Below are 18,957 nucleotides of genomic sequence, written 5' to 3' on the forward strand. Positions count from 1 at the left end.
GGGAGAGGATGATGTGCCAGTGAAAGACTTAGCTGAAATCATGCGAGTGCTCTTGCTGGGAGAGGAGAAAGTACCCATTGTGGGCTCGGCTGAGGTCATGGGGCTGCTGTCTCTGTGGGAAAAGGAGGTGGTGCCCGTCGTGGACTCGGTCAAGGTCGTGGTGCTGCTCTCGCTGGCAGAGAAGGAGGTGCCTGTGGTGGTCTCAGCCACGGTCATGAGGCTTCTCTCATTGTCGGAGGAAGAGGTGCCAGAGGTGGGTTCGGATGAGGTCGTGGATATGCTGTCACTGGGAGAAGAGGAGGTGTCCATGGAGCTCTTGGCCGAGGCCGTGTGGCTGCTCTCTCGGGGAGACAAGAACATGCTGGCTGTGGTCTCGGCCGAGGTCGTGGGGCTGCTCTCGGTGGGAGAGGAGGTGGTGTCGGTGGTGGACTTGGCCGAGACCGTGGTGCTCCTTTCATTTGGAGAGGAGGAGGGGCCCATAGTGAACTTGGCTGATGTCATGGGGCTGCTCTTGCTGTGAGAGGAGGAGGAGTCCATGGTGGACTCGGCCGAGGTGGTCAGGCTGCTCTCGCTGGGAGGGGAGGAGGTTCCTGTAGTAGATTCGGCCGAGGTCATGGGGCTGCTCTCGCTGGGAAAGGAGGAGGTTCCCGTGGTGGACTCGGCCGAGGTCGTGGGGCTGGTCTCGCTGGGAGAGGAGGGGGTTCCCGTGGTGGACTCGGCCGAGGTCATGGGGCTGCTCTCGCTGGGAGAGGAGGAGGTGCCCGTGGTGGACTCGGCCGAGGTCGTGGGGCTGCTCTCGCTGGGCGAGGAGGGAGTTCCCGTGGTGGACTCGGCCGAGGTCGTTGGGCTGCTCTCACTGGGAGAAGAGGAGGTTCCCGTGGTGGACTCGGCCAAGGTCGTGGGGCTGCTCTCGCTCGGAGAGGAGGTGGGGCCCGTGGTGGACTTGGCTGAGGTCGTGGGGCTGCTCTCACTGGGAGAGGAGGAGGTTCCCGTAGTGGACTCGGCCGAGGTTGTAGTGCTGCTCTCGCTGGGAGAGGAGGAGGTTTCCGTGGTGGACATGGTCAAAGCCATGGGGCTGCTCTCGCTGGGGGAGGAGGAGGTTCCCGTGGTGGACTCGGCCGAGGTCGTGTGGCTGCTCTCGCTGGGAGAGGAGGAGGTTCCTGTGGTAGAATCGGCCGAGCTCATGGGGCTGCTCATGCTGGGAGAGGAGGAGGTTCCCATGGTGGACTCGGCCGAGGTCGTTGGGCTGGTCTTGCTGGGAGGGGAGGAGGTTCCCATGGTAGACTCAGCCGAGGTCGTCAGGCTCCTCTCGCTGGGAGGGGAGGAGGTTCCCGTGGTAGACTCGGCCGGGGTGGTGGGGCTGCTCTCGCTAGGAGAGGAGGAGTTTCCAGTGGTGGACTCGGCCGAGGTCGTTGGGCTGCTCTCACTGGGAGAGGAGGAGGTTCCCGTAGTCGACTCGGCCGAGGTCGTGGGGCTGCTTTCGCTCGGAGAGGAGGTGGGGCCCGTGGTGGACTCGGCCGAGGTCGTGGGGCTGCTCTCGCTGGAAGAGGAGAAGGTTCCCATGGTGGACTCAGCCGAGATCATGGGGCTGCTGTTGCTGGGAGAGGAGGAGTTTCCTATGCTGGACTCGGCCGAGGTCGTAGTGCTGATCTCGATGGGAGAGGAAGAGGTTCCCGTGGTGGACTCGGCCAAGGTCATAGTGCTGCTCTCGCTGGGAGAGGAGGAGGTTCCCGTGGTGGACTCGGCCGAGGTCGTGGGGCTGCTCTCGCTGGGAGAGGAGGAGGTTCCCGTGGTGGACTCGGCCGAGGTCATTGGGCTGCTCTTGCTGGGAAAGGAGGAGGTTCCCGTGGTGGACTCGGCCGAGGTCATTGGGCTGCTCTCGCTCGGAGAGGAGAAGGTTCCCGTGGTGGACTCGGCCGAGATCCTGGGGCTGCTCTCGCTGGGCGAGGGTAAGAGGCCCATGGTAGATTTGACCGAGGTCGTGGGGCTCCTCTCGCTGGGCGAGGAGAAAGGGCCCGTGGTGGACTCGGCCGAGGTCGTGGGGCTGCTCTCGCTGGGCGAGGACGAGTTTCCAGTGGTGGACTCGGCCGAGGTCGTGGGACTGCTCTCACTGGGAGAGGAAGAGGTGCCCGTGGTGGACTCGGCCGAGGTCGTTGGGCTGCTCTCGCTGGGAGAAGAGGAGGTTCCCGTGGTGGACTCGGCTGAGGTCATGGGGCTGCTCTCGCTGAGAGAGAAGGAGGTTCCTGTGGTAGACTCGGCCGAGATCCTGGGGCTGCTCTCGCTGGGAGACGAGGAGATTCCCGTGGTAGACTTGGCCGAGGTCCTGGGGATGCTCTCGCTGGGAGACGAGGAGATTCCCGTGATAGACTTGGCCGAGGTCCTGGGGATGCTCTCGCTCGGAGAGGAGAAATTTCCCGTGGTGGACTCGTCCGAGGTCGTGGGGCTGCTGTTGATGGGAGAGGAGAAGGTTCCCATGGTAGACTTGGCCAAGACACTGGGACTGTTCTGGCTGGGAGAGGAGGAGGTGCCTGTGGTGGAGTCAGCCAAGGTCGTGGGGCTGCTCTCGCTGGGAGAGGAGAAGGGACCTGTGGTGGACTCGGTCGAGGTCGTGGGGCTGCTCTCACTGGGAGAGGAGGAGGGGCCCGTAGTGAACTCGCCTGATTTCATGGGGCTGCTCTCGCTGCGAGAGGAGGAGGAGTCCGTCATAGACTCTGTCGAGGTCGTAGTCCTGCTCTCACTGGGAGAGGAGAAGGTTCCCGTGGTGGACTTGGCCGAGGTCGTGGGGCTGCTCTCACTGGGCGGGGAGGAGGTTCCCGTGGTGGACTCAGCCGAGGTTGTGGGGCTGCTCTCGCTTGGAGAGGAGGGGGTTCCCGTGGTGGACTCGGCCAAGGTCGTTGAGCTGCTCTTGCTGGGCGAGGAGGAGGTTCCCGTGATAGACTCGGCAAAGGTGGTCCAGCTGCTCTCGCTGGGATGGGAGGAGTGGGCCGTGGTGGACGTGACCGAGGTCGTAGGGCTGGTCTCACTGGGAGAGGAGGTTGGGCCCATGGGGGACTCGGCCGGGGTCGTGGTCCTGCTCTCGCTGGGAGAAGAGGAGGTTCCCGTGGTGGATTTGTCCAAAGTCGTGGGGCTGCTCTCGCTGGGAGGGGAGGAGGGGCCCGTGGTGGACGCGGCCGAGGTCCTGGGGGTGCTCTGGCTGGGAGAGGAAGAGGTTCCTGTGGTGGACTCGGCCGAGGTAGTGCGGCTGCTCTGGCTGGCAGACGAGGAGGTTCCCGTGGTCGACTCGGCCGAGGTCGTGGGGCTGCTCTCGCTGGGAGAGAAGGAGGTTCCCTTGGTGGACTCGGCCAAGGTCATTGGGCTGCTCTGGCTGGGAGAAGAGGAGGTTCCCGTGGTTGACTCAGCCGAGGTCGTGGGGCTGCTCTCGCTGCGAAAGGAGGAGGTTCCCGTTGTAGACTTTGCCGAGGTCGTGGGGCTGCTCTCGCTGCGAGAGGAGGAGGTTCCCGTGGTGGACTCGGCCAATGTCATGGGACTGCTCTTGCTGGGAGAGGAGAAGGGGCCCGTGGTGGACTCGGCCGAGGTCGTGGGGCTGCTCTCGCTGGGAAAGGAGAAGGTTCCCATGGTGGACTCGGCCGAGGTCGTGGGGCTGCTCTCGGTGGGAAAGGAGGAAGTTCCCGTGATTGACTCGGCCGAGGTCGTGGGGCTGCTCTCACTGGAAGAGGAGGAGGGTCCCGTTGTAGACTCAACCGACGTCGTGGGGCTGCTCTCGGTGGGAGAGGAGGAGGTTCCCATCCTGGACTCTGCCGAGGTCATGGGGCTGCTCTCGCTGGAAGAGGTGGAGGTTCCCGTCGTGGACTCGGCCGAGGTCATGGGGCTGCTCTCCCTGGGCGAGGAGGAGGTTCCCGTGGTTGACTCGGCCGAGGTCGTGGGGCTGCTCTCGCTGGGAGGGGAGGAGGGGCCCGTGGTGGACGCGGCCGAGGTCCTGGGGGTGCTCTGGCTGGGAGAGGAAGAGGTTTCTGTGGTGGACTCGGCCGAGGTCGTGGGGCTGCTCTGGCTGGGAGACGAGGAGGTTCCCATGGTCGACTCGGCCGAGGTCGTGGGGCTGCTCTCGCTGGGCGAGGAGGAGGTTCCCGTGGTTGACTCGGCCGAGGTCATGGGGCTGCTCTCGCTGCGAGAGGAGGATGTTCCCGTGGTGGACTTTGCCGAGGTCGTGGGGCTGCTCTCGCTGCGAGAGGAAGAGGTTCCCGTGGTCGACTCGGCCGAGGTCGTTGGGCTGCTCTCGCTGGGAGAGGCGGAGGGGCCTGTGGTGGATTCGGCCGAGGTCGTGGGGCTGCTCTCGCTGGGATTGGAGGAAGAGCCCATGGTGGACTCTGCCGAGGTCGTGGGGCTGCTCTCGCTGGGAGAGGAGGAGGTTCCCGTGGTGGACTCGGCCAATGTCATGGGACTGCTATTGCTGGGAGAGTAGAAGGGGCCCGTGGTGGACTCGGCTGAGGTCATGGGGCTGCTCTCGCTGGGAGAGGAGGAGGTTCCCATGGTGGACTGGGCCGAGGTCGTGGGGCTGCTCTCCCTGGGCGAGGAGGAGGTTCCCGTGGTGGACTCGGCCGAGGTCGTGGGGCTGCTCTTGCTGGGAGAGGAGGAGGTTCCCGTGGTTGACTCGGCCGAGGTCGTGGGGCTGCTCTGGCTGGAAGAGGTGGAGGTTCCCGTCGTGGACTCGGCTGAGGTCATGGGGCTGCTCTCCCTGGGCGAGGAGGAGGTTCCCGTGGTTGACTCGGCCGAGGTCGTGGGGCTGCTCTGGCTGGAAGAGGTGGAGGTTCCCGTGGTGGACTCGGCTGAGGTCATGGGGCTGCTCTCCCTGGGCGAGGAGGAGGTTCCCGTGGTTGACTCGGCCGAGGTCGTGGGGCTGCTCTGGCTGGAAGAGGTGGAGGTTCCCGTGGTGGACTCGGCTGAGGTCATGGGGCTGCTCTCCCTGGGCGAGGAGGAGGTTCCCGTGGTTGACTCGGCCGAGGTCGTGGGGCTGCTCTGGCTGGAAGAGGTGGAGGTTCCCGTGGTGGACTCGGCTGAGGTCATGGGGCTGCTCTCCCTGGGCGAGGAGGAGGTTCCCGTGGTTGACTCGGCCGAGGTCGTGGGGCTGCTCTGGCTGGAAGAGGTGGAGGTTCCCGTGGTGGACTCGGCTGAGGTCATGGGGCTGCTCTCCCTGGGCGAGGAGGAGGTTCCCGTGGTTGACTCGGCCGAGGTCGTGGGGCTGCTCTGGCTGGAAGAGGTGGAGGTTCCCGTGGTGGACTCGGCTGAGGTCATGGGGCTGCTCTCCCTGGGCGAGGAGGAGGTTCCCGTGGTTGACTCGGCCGAGGTCGTGGGGCTGCTCTGGCTGGAAGAGGTGGAGGTTCCCGTGGTGGACTCGGCTGAGGTCATGGGGCTGCTCTCCCTGGGCGAGGAGGAGGTTCCCGTGGTTGACTCGGCCGAGGTCGTGGGGCTGCTCTGGCTGGAAGAGGTGGAGGTTCCCGTGGTGGACTCGGCTGAGGTCATGGGGCTGCTCTCCCTGGGCGAGGAGGAGGTTCCCGTGGTTGACTCGGCCGAGGTCGTGGGGCTGCTCTGGCTGGAAGAGGTGGAGGTTCCCGTGGTGGACTCGGCTGAGGTCATGGGGCTGCTCTCCCTGGGCGAGGAGGAGGTTCCCGTGGTTGACTCGGCCGAGGTCGTGGGGCTGCTCTGGCTGGAAGAGGTGGAGGTTCCCGTGGTGGACTCGGCTGAGGTCATGGGGCTGCTCTCCCTGGGCGAGGAGGAGGTTCCCGTGGTTGACTCGGCCGAGGTCGTGGGGCTGCTCTGGCTGGAAGAGGTGGAGGTTCCCGTGGTGGACTCGGCTGAGGTCATGGGGCTGCTCTCCCTGGGCGAGGAGGAGGTTCCCGTGGTTGACTCGGCCGAGGTCGTGGGGCTGCTCTGGCTGGAAGAGGTGGAGGTTCCCGTGGTGGACTCGGCTGAGGTCATGGGGCTGCTCTCCCTGGGCGAGGAGGAGGTTCCCGTGGTTGACTCGGCCGAGGTCGTGGGGCTGCTCTGGCTGGAAGAGGTGGAGGTTCCCGTGGTGGACTCGGCTGAGGTCATGGGGCTGCTCTCCCTGGGCGAGGAGGAGGTTCCCGTGGTTGACTCGGCCGAGGTCGTGGGGCTGCTCTGGCTGGAAGAGGTGGAGGTTCCCGTGGTGGACTCGGCTGAGGTCATGGGGCTGCTCTCCCTGGGCGAGGAGGAGGTTCCCGTGGTTGACTCGGCCGAGGTCGTGGGGCTGCTCTGGCTGGAAGAGGTGGAGGTTCCCGTGGTGGACTCGGCTGAGGTCATGGGGCTGCTCTCCCTGGGCGAGGAGGAGGTTCCCGTGGTTGACTCGGCCGAGGTCGTGGGGCTGCTCTGGCTGGAAGAGGTGGAGGTTCCCGTGGTGGACTCGGCTGAGGTCATGGGGCTGCTCTCCCTGGGCGAGGAGGAGGTTCCCGTGGTTGACTCGGCCGAGGTCGTGGGGCTGCTCTGGCTGGAAGAGGTGGAGGTTCCCGTGGTGGACTCGGCTGAGGTCATGGGGCTGCTCTCCCTGGGCGAGGAGGAGGTTCCCGTGGTTGACTCGGCCGAGGTCGTGGGGCTGCTCTGGCTGGAAGAGGTGGAGGTTCCCGTGGTGGACTCGGCTGAGGTCATGGGGCTGCTCTCCCTGGGCGAGGAGGAGGTTCCCGTGGTTGACTCGGCCGAGGTCGTGGGGCTGCTCTGGCTGGAAGAGGTGGAGGTTCCCGTGGTGGACTCGGCTGAGGTCATGGGGCTGCTCTCCCTGGGCGAGGAGGAGGTTCCCGTGGTTGACTCGGCCGAGGTCGTGGGGCTGCTCTGGCTGGAAGAGGTGGAGGTTCCCGTGGTGGACTCGGCTGAGGTCATGGGGCTGCTCTCCCTGGGCGAGGAGGAGGTTCCCGTGGTTGACTCGGCCGAGGTCGTGGGGCTGCTCTGGCTGGAAGAGGTGGAGGTTCCCGTGGTGGACTCGGCTGAGGTCATGGGGCTGCTCTCCCTGGGCGAGGAGGAGGTTCCCGTGGTTGACTCGGCCGAGGTCGTGGGGCTGCTCTGGCTGGAAGAGGTGGAGGTTCCCGTGGTGGACTCGGCTGAGGTCATGGGGCTGCTCTCCCTGGGCGAGGAGGAGGTTCCCGTGGTTGACTCGGCCGAGGTCGTGGGGCTGCTCTGGCTGGAAGAGGTGGAGGTTCCCGTGGTGGACTCGGCTGAGGTCATGGGGCTGCTCTCCCTGGGCGAGGAGGAGGTTCCCGTGGTTGACTCGGCCGAGGTCGTGGGGCTGCTCTGGCTGGAAGAGGTGGAGGTTCCCGTGGTGGACTCGGCTGAGGTCATGGGGCTGCTCTCCCTGGGCGAGGAGGAGGTTCCCGTGGTTGACTCGGCCGAGGTCGTGGGGCTGCTCTGGCTGGAAGAGGTGGAGGTTCCCGTGGTGGACTCGGCTGAGGTCATGGGGCTGCTCTCCCTGGGCGAGGAGGAGGTTCCCGTGGTTGACTCGGCCGAGGTCGTGGGGCTGCTCTGGCTGGAAGAGGTGGAGGTTCCCGTGGTGGACTCGGCTGAGGTCATGGGGCTGCTCTCCCTGGGCGAGGAGGAGGTTCCCGTGGTTGACTCGGCCGAGGTCGTGGGGCTGCTCTGGCTGGAAGAGGTGGAGGTTCCCGTGGTGGACTCGGCTGAGGTCATGGGGCTGCTCTCCCTGGGCGAGGAGGAGGTTCCCGTGGTTGACTCGGCCGAGGTCGTGGGGCTGCTCTGGCTGGAAGAGGTGGAGGTTCCCGTGGTGGACTCGGCTGAGGTCATGGGGCTGCTCTCCCTGGGCGAGGAGGAGGTTCCCGTGGTTGACTCGGCCGAGGTCGTGGGGCTGCTCTGGCTGGAAGAGGTGGAGGTTCCCGTGGTGGACTCGGCTGAGGTCATGGGGCTGCTCTCCCTGGGCGAGGAGGAGGTTCCCGTGGTTGACTCGGCCGAGGTCGTGGGGCTGCTCTGGCTGGAAGAGGTGGAGGTTCCCGTGGTGGACTCGGCTGAGGTCATGGGGCTGCTCTCCCTGGGCGAGGAGGAGGTTCCCGTGGTTGACTCGGCCGAGGTCGTGGGGCTGCTCTGGCTGGAAGAGGTGGAGGTTCCCGTGGTGGACTCGGCTGAGGTCATGGGGCTGCTCTCCCTGGGCGAGGAGGAGGTTCCCGTGGTTGACTCGGCCGAGGTCGTGGGGCTGCTCTGGCTGGAAGAGGTGGAGGTTCCCGTGGTGGACTCGGCTGAGGTCATGGGGCTGCTCTCCCTGGGCGAGGAGGAGGTTCCCGTGGTTGACTCGGCCGAGGTCGTGGGGCTGCTCTGGCTGGAAGAGGTGGAGGTTCCCGTGGTGGACTCGGCTGAGGTCATGGGGCTGCTCTCCCTGGGCGAGGAGGAGGTTCCCGTGGTTGACTCGGCCGAGGTCGTGGGGCTGCTCTGGCTGGAAGAGGTGGAGGTTCCCGTGGTGGACTCGGCTGAGGTCATGGGGCTGCTCTCCCTGGGCGAGGAGGAGGTTCCCGTGGTTGACTCGGCCGAGGTCGTGGGGCTGCTCTGGCTGGAAGAGGTGGAGGTTCCCGTGGTGGACTCGGCTGAGGTCATGGGGCTGCTCTCCCTGGGCGAGGAGGAGGTTCCCGTGGTTGACTCGGCCGAGGTCGTGGGGCTGCTCTGGCTGGAAGAGGTGGAGGTTCCCGTGGTGGACTCGGCTGAGGTCATGGGGCTGCTCTCCCTGGGCGAGGAGGAGGTTCCCGTGGTTGACTCGGCCGAGGTCGTGGGGCTGCTCTGGCTGGAAGAGGTGGAGGTTCCCGTGGTGGACTCGGCTGAGGTCATGGGGCTGCTCTCCCTGGGCGAGGAGGAGGTTCCCGTGGTTGACTCGGCCGAGGTCGTGGGGCTGCTCTGGCTGGAAGAGGTGGAGGTTCCCGTGGTGGACTCGGCTGAGGTCATGGGGCTGCTCTCCCTGGGCGAGGAGGAGGTTCCCGTGGTTGACTCGGCCGAGGTCGTGGGGCTGCTCTGGCTGGAAGAGGTGGAGGTTCCCGTGGTGGACTCGGCTGAGGTCATGGGGCTGCTCTCCCTGGGCGAGGAGGAGGTTCCCGTGGTTGACTCGGCCGAGGTCGTGGGGCTGCTCTGGCTGGAAGAGGTGGAGGTTCCCGTGGTGGACTCGGCTGAGGTCATGGGGCTGCTCTCCCTGGGCGAGGAGGAGGTTCCCGTGGTTGACTCGGCCGAGGTCGTGGGGCTGCTCTGGCTGGAAGAGGTGGAGGTTCCCGTGGTGGACTCGGCTGAGGTCATGGGGCTGCTCTCCCTGGGCGAGGAGGAGGTTCCCGTGGTTGACTCGGCCGAGGTCGTGGGGCTGCTCTGGCTGGAAGAGGTGGAGGTTCCCGTGGTGGACTCGGCTGAGGTCATGGGGCTGCTCTCCCTGGGCGAGGAGGAGGTTCCCGTGGTTGACTCGGCCGAGGTCGTGGGGCTGCTCTGGCTGGAAGAGGTGGAGGTTCCCGTGGTGGACTCGGCTGAGGTCATGGGGCTGCTCTCCCTGGGCGAGGAGGAGGTTCCCGTGGTTGACTCGGCCGAGGTCGTGGGGCTGCTCTGGCTGGAAGAGGTGGAGGTTCCCGTGGTGGACTCGGCTGAGGTCATGGGGCTGCTCTCCCTGGGCGAGGAGGAGGTTCCCGTGGTTGACTCGGCCGAGGTCGTGGGGCTGCTCTGGCTGGAAGAGGTGGAGGTTCCCGTGGTGGACTCGGCTGAGGTCATGGGGCTGCTCTCCCTGGGCGAGGAGGAGGTTCCCGTGGTTGACTCGGCCGAGGTCGTGGGGCTGCTCTGGCTGGAAGAGGTGGAGGTTCCCGTGGTGGACTCGGCTGAGGTCATGGGGCTGCTCTCCCTGGGCGAGGAGGAGGTTCCCGTGGTTGACTCGGCCGAGGTCGTGGGGCTGCTCTGGCTGGAAGAGGTGGAGGTTCCCGTGGTGGACTCGGCTGAGGTCATGGGGCTGCTCTCCCTGGGCGAGGAGGAGGTTCCCGTGGTTGACTCGGCCGAGGTCGTGGGGCTGCTCTGGCTGGAAGAGGTGGAGGTTCCCGTGGTGGACTCGGCTGAGGTCATGGGGCTGCTCTCCCTGGGCGAGGAGGAGGTTCCCGTGGTTGACTCGGCCGAGGTCGTGGGGCTGCTCTGGCTGGAAGAGGTGGAGGTTCCCGTGGTGGACTCGGCTGAGGTCATGGGGCTGCTCTCCCTGGGCGAGGAGGAGGTTCCCGTGGTTGACTCGGCCGAGGTCGTGGGGCTGCTCTGGCTGGAAGAGGTGGAGGTTCCCGTGGTGGACTCGGCTGAGGTCATGGGGCTGCTCTCCCTGGGCGAGGAGGAGGTTCCCGTGGTTGACTCGGCCGAGGTCGTGGGGCTGCTCTGGCTGGAAGAGGTGGAGGTTCCCGTGGTGGACTCGGCTGAGGTCATGGGGCTGCTCTCCCTGGGCGAGGAGGAGGTTCCCGTGGTTGACTCGGCCGAGGTCGTGGGGCTGCTCTGGCTGGAAGAGGTGGAGGTTCCCGTGGTGGACTCGGCTGAGGTCATGGGGCTGCTCTCCCTGGGCGAGGAGGAGGTTCCCGTGGTTGACTCGGCCGAGGTCGTGGGGCTGCTCTGGCTGGAAGAGGTGGAGGTTCCCGTGGTGGACTCGGCTGAGGTCATGGGGCTGCTCTCCCTGGGCGAGGAGGAGGTTCCCGTGGTTGACTCGGCCGAGGTCGTGGGGCTGCTCTGGCTGGAAGAGGTGGAGGTTCCCGTGGTGGACTCGGCTGAGGTCATGGGGCTGCTCTCCCTGGGCGAGGAGGAGGTTCCCGTGGTTGACTCGGCCGAGGTCGTGGGGCTGCTCTGGCTGGAAGAGGTGGAGGTTCCCGTGGTGGACTCGGCTGAGGTCATGGGGCTGCTCTCCCTGGGCGAGGAGGAGGTTCCCGTGGTTGACTCGGCCGAGGTCGTGGGGCTGCTCTGGCTGGAAGAGGTGGAGGTTCCCGTGGTGGACTCGGCTGAGGTCATGGGGCTGCTCTCCCTGGGCGAGGAGGAGGTTCCCGTGGTTGACTCGGCCGAGGTCGTGGGGCTGCTCTGGCTGGAAGAGGTGGAGGTTCCCGTGGTGGACTCGGCTGAGGTCATGGGGCTGCTCTCCCTGGGCGAGGAGGAGGTTCCCGTGGTTGACTCGGCCGAGGTCGTGGGGCTGCTCTGGCTGGAAGAGGTGGAGGTTCCCGTGGTGGACTCGGCTGAGGTCATGGGGCTGCTCTCCCTGGGCGAGGAGGAGGTTCCCGTGGTTGACTCGGCCGAGGTCGTGGGGCTGCTCTGGCTGGAAGAGGTGGAGGTTCCCGTGGTGGACTCGGCTGAGGTCATGGGGCTGCTCTCCCTGGGCGAGGAGGAGGTTCCCGTGGTTGACTCGGCCGAGGTCGTGGGGCTGCTCTGGCTGGAAGAGGTGGAGGTTCCCGTGGTGGACTCGGCTGAGGTCATGGGGCTGCTCTCCCTGGGCGAGGAGGAGGTTCCCGTGGTTGACTCGGCCGAGGTCGTGGGGCTGCTCTGGCTGGAAGAGGTGGAGGTTCCCGTGGTGGACTCGGCTGAGGTCATGGGGCTGCTCTCCCTGGGCGAGGAGGAGGTTCCCGTGGTTGACTCGGCCGAGGTCGTGGGGCTGCTCTGGCTGGAAGAGGTGGAGGTTCCCGTGGTGGACTCGGCTGAGGTCATGGGGCTGCTCTCCCTGGGCGAGGAGGAGGTTCCCGTGGTTGACTCGGCCGAGGTCGTGGGGCTGCTCTGGCTGGAAGAGGTGGAGGTTCCCGTGGTGGACTCGGCTGAGGTCATGGGGCTGCTCTCCCTGGGCGAGGAGGAGGTTCCCGTGGTTGACTCGGCCGAGGTCGTGGGGCTGCTCTGGCTGGAAGAGGTGGAGGTTCCCGTGGTGGACTCGGCTGAGGTCATGGGGCTGCTCTCCCTGGGCGAGGAGGAGGTTCCCGTGGTTGACTCGGCCGAGGTCGTGGGGCTGCTCTGGCTGGAAGAGGTGGAGGTTCCCGTGGTGGACTCGGCTGAGGTCATGGGGCTGCTCTCCCTGGGCGAGGAGGAGGTTCCCGTGGTTGACTCGGCCGAGGTCGTGGGGCTGCTCTGGCTGGAAGAGGTGGAGGTTCCCGTGGTGGACTCGGCTGAGGTCATGGGGCTGCTCTCCCTGGGCGAGGAGGAGGTTCCCGTGGTTGACTCGGCCGAGGTCGTGGGGCTGCTCTGGCTGGAAGAGGTGGAGGTTCCCGTGGTGGACTCGGCTGAGGTCATGGGGCTGCTCTCCCTGGGCGAGGAGGAGGTTCCCGTGGTTGACTCGGCCGAGGTCGTGGGGCTGCTCTGGCTGGAAGAGGTGGAGGTTCCCGTGGTGGACTCGGCTGAGGTCATGGGGCTGCTCTCCCTGGGCGAGGAGGAGGTTCCCGTGGTTGACTCGGCCGAGGTCGTGGGGCTGCTCTGGCTGGAAGAGGTGGAGGTTCCCGTGGTGGACTCGGCTGAGGTCATGGGGCTGCTCTCCCTGGGCGAGGAGGAGGTTCCCGTGGTTGACTCGGCCGAGGTCGTGGGGCTGCTCTGGCTGGAAGAGGTGGAGGTTCCCGTGGTGGACTCGGCTGAGGTCATGGGGCTGCTCTCCCTGGGCGAGGAGGAGGTTCCCGTGGTTGACTCGGCCGAGGTCGTGGGGCTGCTCTGGCTGGAAGAGGTGGAGGTTCCCGTGGTGGACTCGGCTGAGGTCATGGGGCTGCTCTCCCTGGGCGAGGAGGAGGTTCCCGTGGTTGACTCGGCCGAGGTCGTGGGGCTGCTCTGGCTGGAAGAGGTGGAGGTTCCCGTGGTGGACTCGGCTGAGGTCATGGGGCTGCTCTCCCTGGGCGAGGAGGAGGTTCCCGTGGTTGACTCGGCCGAGGTCGTGGGGCTGCTCTGGCTGGAAGAGGTGGAGGTTCCCGTGGTGGACTCGGCTGAGGTCATGGGGCTGCTCTCCCTGGGCGAGGAGGAGGTTCCCGTGGTTGACTCGGCCGAGGTCGTGGGGCTGCTCTGGCTGGAAGAGGTGGAGGTTCCCGTGGTGGACTCGGCTGAGGTCATGGGGCTGCTCTCCCTGGGCGAGGAGGAGGTTCCCGTGGTTGACTCGGCCGAGGTCGTGGGGCTGCTCTGGCTGGAAGAGGTGGAGGTTCCCGTGGTGGACTCGGCTGAGGTCATGGGGCTGCTCTCCCTGGGCGAGGAGGAGGTTCCCGTGGTTGACTCGGCCGAGGTCGTGGGGCTGCTCTGGCTGGAAGAGGTGGAGGTTCCCGTGGTGGACTCGGCTGAGGTCATGGGGCTGCTCTCCCTGGGCGAGGAGGAGGTTCCCGTGGTTGACTCGGCCGAGGTCGTGGGGCTGCTCTGGCTGGAAGAGGTGGAGGTTCCCGTGGTGGACTCGGCTGAGGTCATGGGGCTGCTCTCCCTGGGCGAGGAGGAGGTTCCCGTGGTTGACTCGGCCGAGGTCGTGGGGCTGCTCTGGCTGGAAGAGGTGGAGGTTCCCGTGGTGGACTCGGCTGAGGTCATGGGGCTGCTCTCCCTGGGCGAGGAGGAGGTTCCCGTGGTTGACTCGGCCGAGGTCGTGGGGCTGCTCTGGCTGGAAGAGGTGGAGGTTCCCGTGGTGGACTCGGCTGAGGTCATGGGGCTGCTCTCCCTGGGCGAGGAGGAGGTTCCCGTGGTTGACTCGGCCGAGGTCGTGGGGCTGCTCTGGCTGGAAGAGGTGGAGGTTCCCGTGGTGGACTCGGCTGAGGTCATGGGGCTGCTCTCCCTGGGCGAGGAGGAGGTTCCCGTGGTTGACTCGGCCGAGGTCGTGGGGCTGCTCTGGCTGGAAGAGGTGGAGGTTCCCGTGGTGGACTCGGCTGAGGTCATGGGGCTGCTCTCCCTGGGCGAGGAGGAGGTTCCCGTGGTTGACTCGGCCGAGGTCGTGGGGCTGCTCTGGCTGGAAGAGGTGGAGGTTCCCGTGGTGGACTCGGCTGAGGTCATGGGGCTGCTCTCCCTGGGCGAGGAGGAGGTTCCCGTGGTTGACTCGGCCGAGGTCGTGGGGCTGCTCTGGCTGGAAGAGGTGGAGGTTCCCGTGGTGGACTCGGCTGAGGTCATGGGGCTGCTCTCCCTGGGCGAGGAGGAGGTTCCCGTGGTTGACTCGGCCGAGGTCGTGGGGCTGCTCTGGCTGGAAGAGGTGGAGGTTCCCGTGGTGGACTCGGCTGAGGTCATGGGGCTGCTCTCCCTGGGCGAGGAGGAGGTTCCCGTGGTTGACTCGGCCGAGGTCGTGGGGCTGCTCTGGCTGGAAGAGGTGGAGGTTCCCGTGGTGGACTCGGCTGAGGTCATGGGGCTGCTCTCCCTGGGCGAGGAGGAGGTTCCCGTGGTTGACTCGGCCGAGGTCGTGGGGCTGCTCTGGCTGGAAGAGGTGGAGGTTCCCGTGGTGGACTCGGCTGAGGTCATGGGGCTGCTCTCCCTGGGCGAGGAGGAGGTTCCCGTGGTTGACTCGGCCGAGGTCGTGGGGCTGCTCTGGCTGGAAGAGGTGGAGGTTCCCGTGGTGGACTCGGCTGAGGTCATGGGGCTGCTCTCCCTGGGCGAGGAGGAGGTTCCCGTGGTTGACTCGGCCGAGGTCGTGGGGCTGCTCTGGCTGGAAGAGGTGGAGGTTCCCGTGGTGGACTCGGCTGAGGTCATGGGGCTGCTCTCCCTGGGCGAGGAGGAGGTTCCCGTGGTTGACTCGGCCGAGGTCGTGGGGCTGCTCTGGCTGGAAGAGGTGGAGGTTCCCGTGGTGGACTCGGCTGAGGTCATGGGGCTGCTCTCCCTGGGCGAGGAGGAGGTTCCCGTGGTTGACTCGGCCGAGGTCGTGGGGCTGCTCTGGCTGGAAGAGGTGGAGGTTCCCGTGGTGGACTCGGCTGAGGTCATGGGGCTGCTCTCCCTGGGCGAGGAGGAGGTTCCCGTGGTTGACTCGGCCGAGGTCGTGGGGCTGCTCTGGCTGGAAGAGGTGGAGGTTCCCGTGGTGGACTCGGCTGAGGTCATGGGGCTGCTCTCCCTGGGCGAGGAGGAGGTTCCCGTGGTTGACTCGGCCGAGGTCGTGGGGCTGCTCTGGCTGGAAGAGGTGGAGGTTCCCGTGGTGGACTCGGCTGAGGTCATGGGGCTGCTCTCCCTGGGCGAGGAGGAGGTTCCCGTGGTTGACTCGGCCGAGGTCGTGGGGCTGCTCTGGCTGGAAGAGGTGGAGGTTCCCGTGGTGGACTCGGCTGAGGTCATGGGGCTGCTCTCCCTGGGCGAGGAGGAGGTTCCCGTGGTTGACTCGGCCGAGGTCGTGGGGCTGCTCTGGCTGGAAGAGGTGGAGGTTCCCGTGGTGGACTCGGCTGAGGTCATGGGGCTGCTCTCCCTGGGCGAGGAGGAGGTTCCCGTGGTTGACTCGGCCGAGGTCGTGGGGCTGCTCTGGCTGGAAGAGGTGGAGGTTCCCGTGGTGGACTCGGCTGAGGTCATGGGGCTGCTCTCCCTGGGCGAGGAGGAGGTTCCCGTGGTTGACTCGGCCGAGGTCGTGGGGCTGCTCTGGCTGGAAGAGGTGGAGGTTCCCGTGGTGGACTCGGCTGAGGTCATGGGGCTGCTCTCCCTGGGCGAGGAGGAGGTTCCCGTGGTTGACTCGGCCGAGGTCGTGGGGCTGCTCTGGCTGGAAGAGGTGGAGGTTCCCGTGGTGGACTCGGCCGAGGTCATGGGGCTGCTCTCCCTGGGCGAGGAGGAGGTTCCCGTGGTTGACTCGGCCGAGGTCGTGGGGCTGCTCTGGCTGGAAGAGGTGGAGGTTCCCGTGGTGGACTCGGCCGAGGTCGTGGGGCTGCTCTCGCTGGGAGAGGAGGAGGTTCCCGTGGTGGACTCGGCCGAGGTCGTGGGGCTGCTCTCGCTGGGAGAGGAGGAGGTTCCCGTGGTTGACTCGGTCGAGGTTGTGGGGCTGCTCTCGCTGGAAGAGGTGGAGGTTCCCGTGGTCAACTCGGCCGAGGTCGTGGGGCTGCTCTCGCTAGGAGAGGAGGAGGTTCCCGTGGTGGACTCGGCCAATGTCATGGGACTGCTCTTGCTGGGAGAGGAGAAGGGGCCCGTGGTGGACCCGGCCGAGGTCATGGGGCTGCTCTCGCTGGGTGAGAAGGAGGGGCCCATGGTGGACTCGGCTGATGTCGTGGGGCTGCTCTCGCTGGGGGAGGAGGAAGTTCCCACGGTGGACTCGGCCGAGATCGTGGTGCTCCTCTCATTCGGAGAGGAGGAGGGGCCCATAGTGAACTCGAGTGATGTCGTGGGGATACTCTCGCTGCGAGAGGAGGAGGTTCCCGTGGTGGACACGGCCGATGTTCTGGGGCTGCTCTCGCTGGGAGAGGAGAAGGTTCCCGTGATAGACTCGACCAAGGTGGTGGGGCTGCTCTCGCTGAGAGAGGAGGAGGTTCCCGTGATAGACTCGACCAAGGTGGTGGGGCTGCTCTCGCTGGGAGGGGAGGAGGTTCCCGTGATAGACTCGGCCAAGGTGGTGGGGCTGCTCTCGCTGGAAGGGAAGGAGTTTCCCGTGGTGGACTGGCCCGAGCTCGTGGGACTGCTCTCGCTAGGAGGTAAGGAGGTTCCAGTGGTGGACTGGCCCGAGTTCATGGGACTGCTGTCGCTGGGAGGGGAGGAGGTTCCGGTGGTGGACTTGTCCGAGGTCATGGGGCTGCTGTTGATGGGAGAGGAGGAGGTTCCCGTGGTTGACTTGGCCGAGGTTGTGCGACTGCTCTCGCTGGGAGGGGAGGACGGGCCCATGGTGGACTCGGCCGAGGTCATGGGGCTGCTCTCGCTGGGAGAGGAGGAGGTTCCCGTGGTGGACTCGGCTGAGGACGTGGGGCTGCTCTCGCTGGGAGAGGAGACGGGGGCCATGGTGGACTTGACCAAGGTTGTGTGGCTGCTCTCGCTCGGAGAGGAGAAGGTTCCCGTGGTGGACTCGTGCGAGGTCGTGGGGCTTCTGTTGATGGGAGAGGAGAAGGTTCCCGTGGTAGACTCGGCCGAGATCCTGGGGCTGCTCTCGCTGGGCGAGGAGAAGAGGCCCATGGTAGATTTGGCCGAGGTCGTGGGGCTGCTCTCACTGGGAGAGGAAGACGTGCCCGTGGTGGACTCGGCCGAGGTCGTTGGGCTGCTCTCGCTGGGAGAAGAGGAGGTTCCCGTGGTGGACTCAGCCGAGGTCGTGGGGCTGCTCTCGCTGGGAGAGGAGGAGGTTCCCAAGGTGGACTCAGCTGAGTTCATGGGGCTGCTCTCGCTGGGAGAGGAGGTGGGGCCCGTGGTGGACTCGGCCGAGGTCGTGAGGCTGCTCTCGCTGGAAGAGGAGGAGGTTCCCGTACTGTACTCTGCCGAGGTCATGGGGCTGCTCTCGCTGAGAGAGGAGGAGGTTCCTGTGGTAGACTCGGCCGAGATCCTGGGGCTGCTCTCGCTGGGAGAGGAAGAGGTTCCCGTGGTGGACTCGGCTGAGGATGTGGGGCTGCTCTCGCTGGGAGAGGAGGAGGTTCCCATGGTGGACTTGGCCGAGGTCCTGGGGATGCTCTCGCTCGGAGAGGAGAAATTTCCCATGGTGGACTCGTCCGAGGTCGTGGGGCTGCTGTTGATGGGAGAGGAGAAGGTTCCCGTGGTAGACTTGGCCAAGATCCTGGGGCTGCTCTGGCTGGGAGAGGAGGAGGGAGGAGAAGGTTCCCGTGGTAGACTTGGCCAAGATCCTGGGGCTGCTCTGGCTGGGAGAGGAGGAGGTGCCCGTGGTGGACTCGGCCGAGGTCGTGGGGCTGCTCTCACTGGAGAAGGAGAAGGGGCCCGTGGTAGACTCGGCCGAGGTCGTGAGGCTGCTCTCGCTGGGAGAGGAGGAGGAGCCCGTGGTAGACTCGGCCGAGGTCTTGGGGCTGCTCTCGCTGGGAGAGGAGAAGGTTCCCATGGTGGACTCAGCCGAGGTCATGGGGCTGCTCTCACTGGGAGAGGAGGAAGGGCCCGTAGTGAACTCGCCTGATTTCATGGGGCTGCTCTCACTGCGAGAGGAGGAGGAGTCCGTCGTAGACTCTGCCGAGGTCGTAGTGCTGCTCTCGCTGGGAGAGGAGGAGGTTCCCGTGGTGGACTCGGTCGAGGTCGTTGGGCTGCTCTCGCTGAGAGAGGAGGAGGTTCCCGTGATAGACTCGGCCAAGGTGGTCGGACTGCTCTCGCTGGGATGGGAGGAGTGGGGCGTGGTGGACGTGACCGAGGTCGTAGGGCTGGTCTCACTGGGAGAGGAGGTTGGGCCCGGGGTGGACACGGCTGGGGTCGTGGTCCTGCTCTCGCTGGGAGGGATGGAGGTTCCCGTGATGGAGTGGGCCGAGGTCTTGGGGCTGCTCTCGCTGGGAGAAGAGGAGGTTCCCGTGGTGGACTTGTCCAAAGTCGTGGGGCTGCTCTCGCTGGGAAGGGTGGAGGGGCCCGTGGTGGACGCGGCCGAGGTCATGGGGCTGATCTCACTGGGAGAGGAGGTTGGGCCTGTGGTGGACTCAGCCGGGGTCGTGGTCCTGCTCTCGCTGGGAGGGAACGAGGTTCCTGTGGTGGACTGGACCGAGGTCGTGGGGCTGTTCTCGCTGTGAGAGGAGGAGGTTACCGTGGTGGACTCGGCCGAGGTCCTGGGGGTGCTCTGGCTGGAAGAGGTGGAAGTTCCCGTCGTGGACTCGGCTGAGGTCATGGGGCTGCTCTCCCTGGGCGAGAAGGAGGTTCCCGTGGTCGACTCGGCCGAGGTCGTGGGGCTGCTCTCGCTGGGAGAGGAGGAGGAGCCCATGGTGGACTCTGCCAAGGTTGTGGGGCTGCTCTCGCTGGGAGAGGAAGAGGTTCCCGTGGTGGACTCGGCTGAGGATGTGGGGCTGCTCTCGCTGGGAGAGGAGGAGGTTCCCGTGGTGGACTCGGCCAAGGTCGTGGGACTGCTCTCGCTGGGAGAGGAGGAGCTTCCCGTGGTTGACTCGGCCGAGGTCGTGGGGCTGCTCTCGGTGGGAGAGGAGGAGGTTCCCG

The 18,957-nt window shown here is 66.5% G+C and overlaps 1 protein-coding gene across 1 annotated transcript in view; it reads right to left on the reverse strand.

Annotated features, from left to right (window-relative positions):
- The window catches only part of LOC116822550 (uncharacterized), a 48,604-nt gene that overhangs the window by 23,597 nt on the left and 6,050 nt on the right, over positions 1 to 18,957 (reverse strand). The window contains exons 2-7 of the mRNA XM_032776528.2: positions 18,495 to 18,929; positions 17,758 to 18,152; positions 16,229 to 17,348; positions 3,167 to 16,000; positions 2,027 to 2,266; positions 477 to 1,930 (exon numbers count right to left, since the gene is read on the reverse strand). Coding sequence (XP_032632419.2) covers positions 477 to 1,930; positions 2,027 to 2,266; positions 3,167 to 16,000; positions 16,229 to 17,348; positions 17,758 to 18,152; positions 18,495 to 18,929 — 16,478 coding nt within the window. The remainder of the gene's footprint in view (positions 1 to 476; positions 1,931 to 2,026; positions 2,267 to 3,166; positions 16,001 to 16,228; positions 17,349 to 17,757; positions 18,153 to 18,494; positions 18,930 to 18,957) is intronic.

This window comes from Chelonoidis abingdonii, chromosome 11 (assembly GCF_003597395.2).
Source record: "Chelonoidis abingdonii isolate Lonesome George chromosome 11, CheloAbing_2.0, whole genome shotgun sequence".
Classification (NCBI taxonomy): domain Eukaryota; kingdom Metazoa; phylum Chordata; order Testudines; family Testudinidae; genus Chelonoidis; species Chelonoidis abingdonii.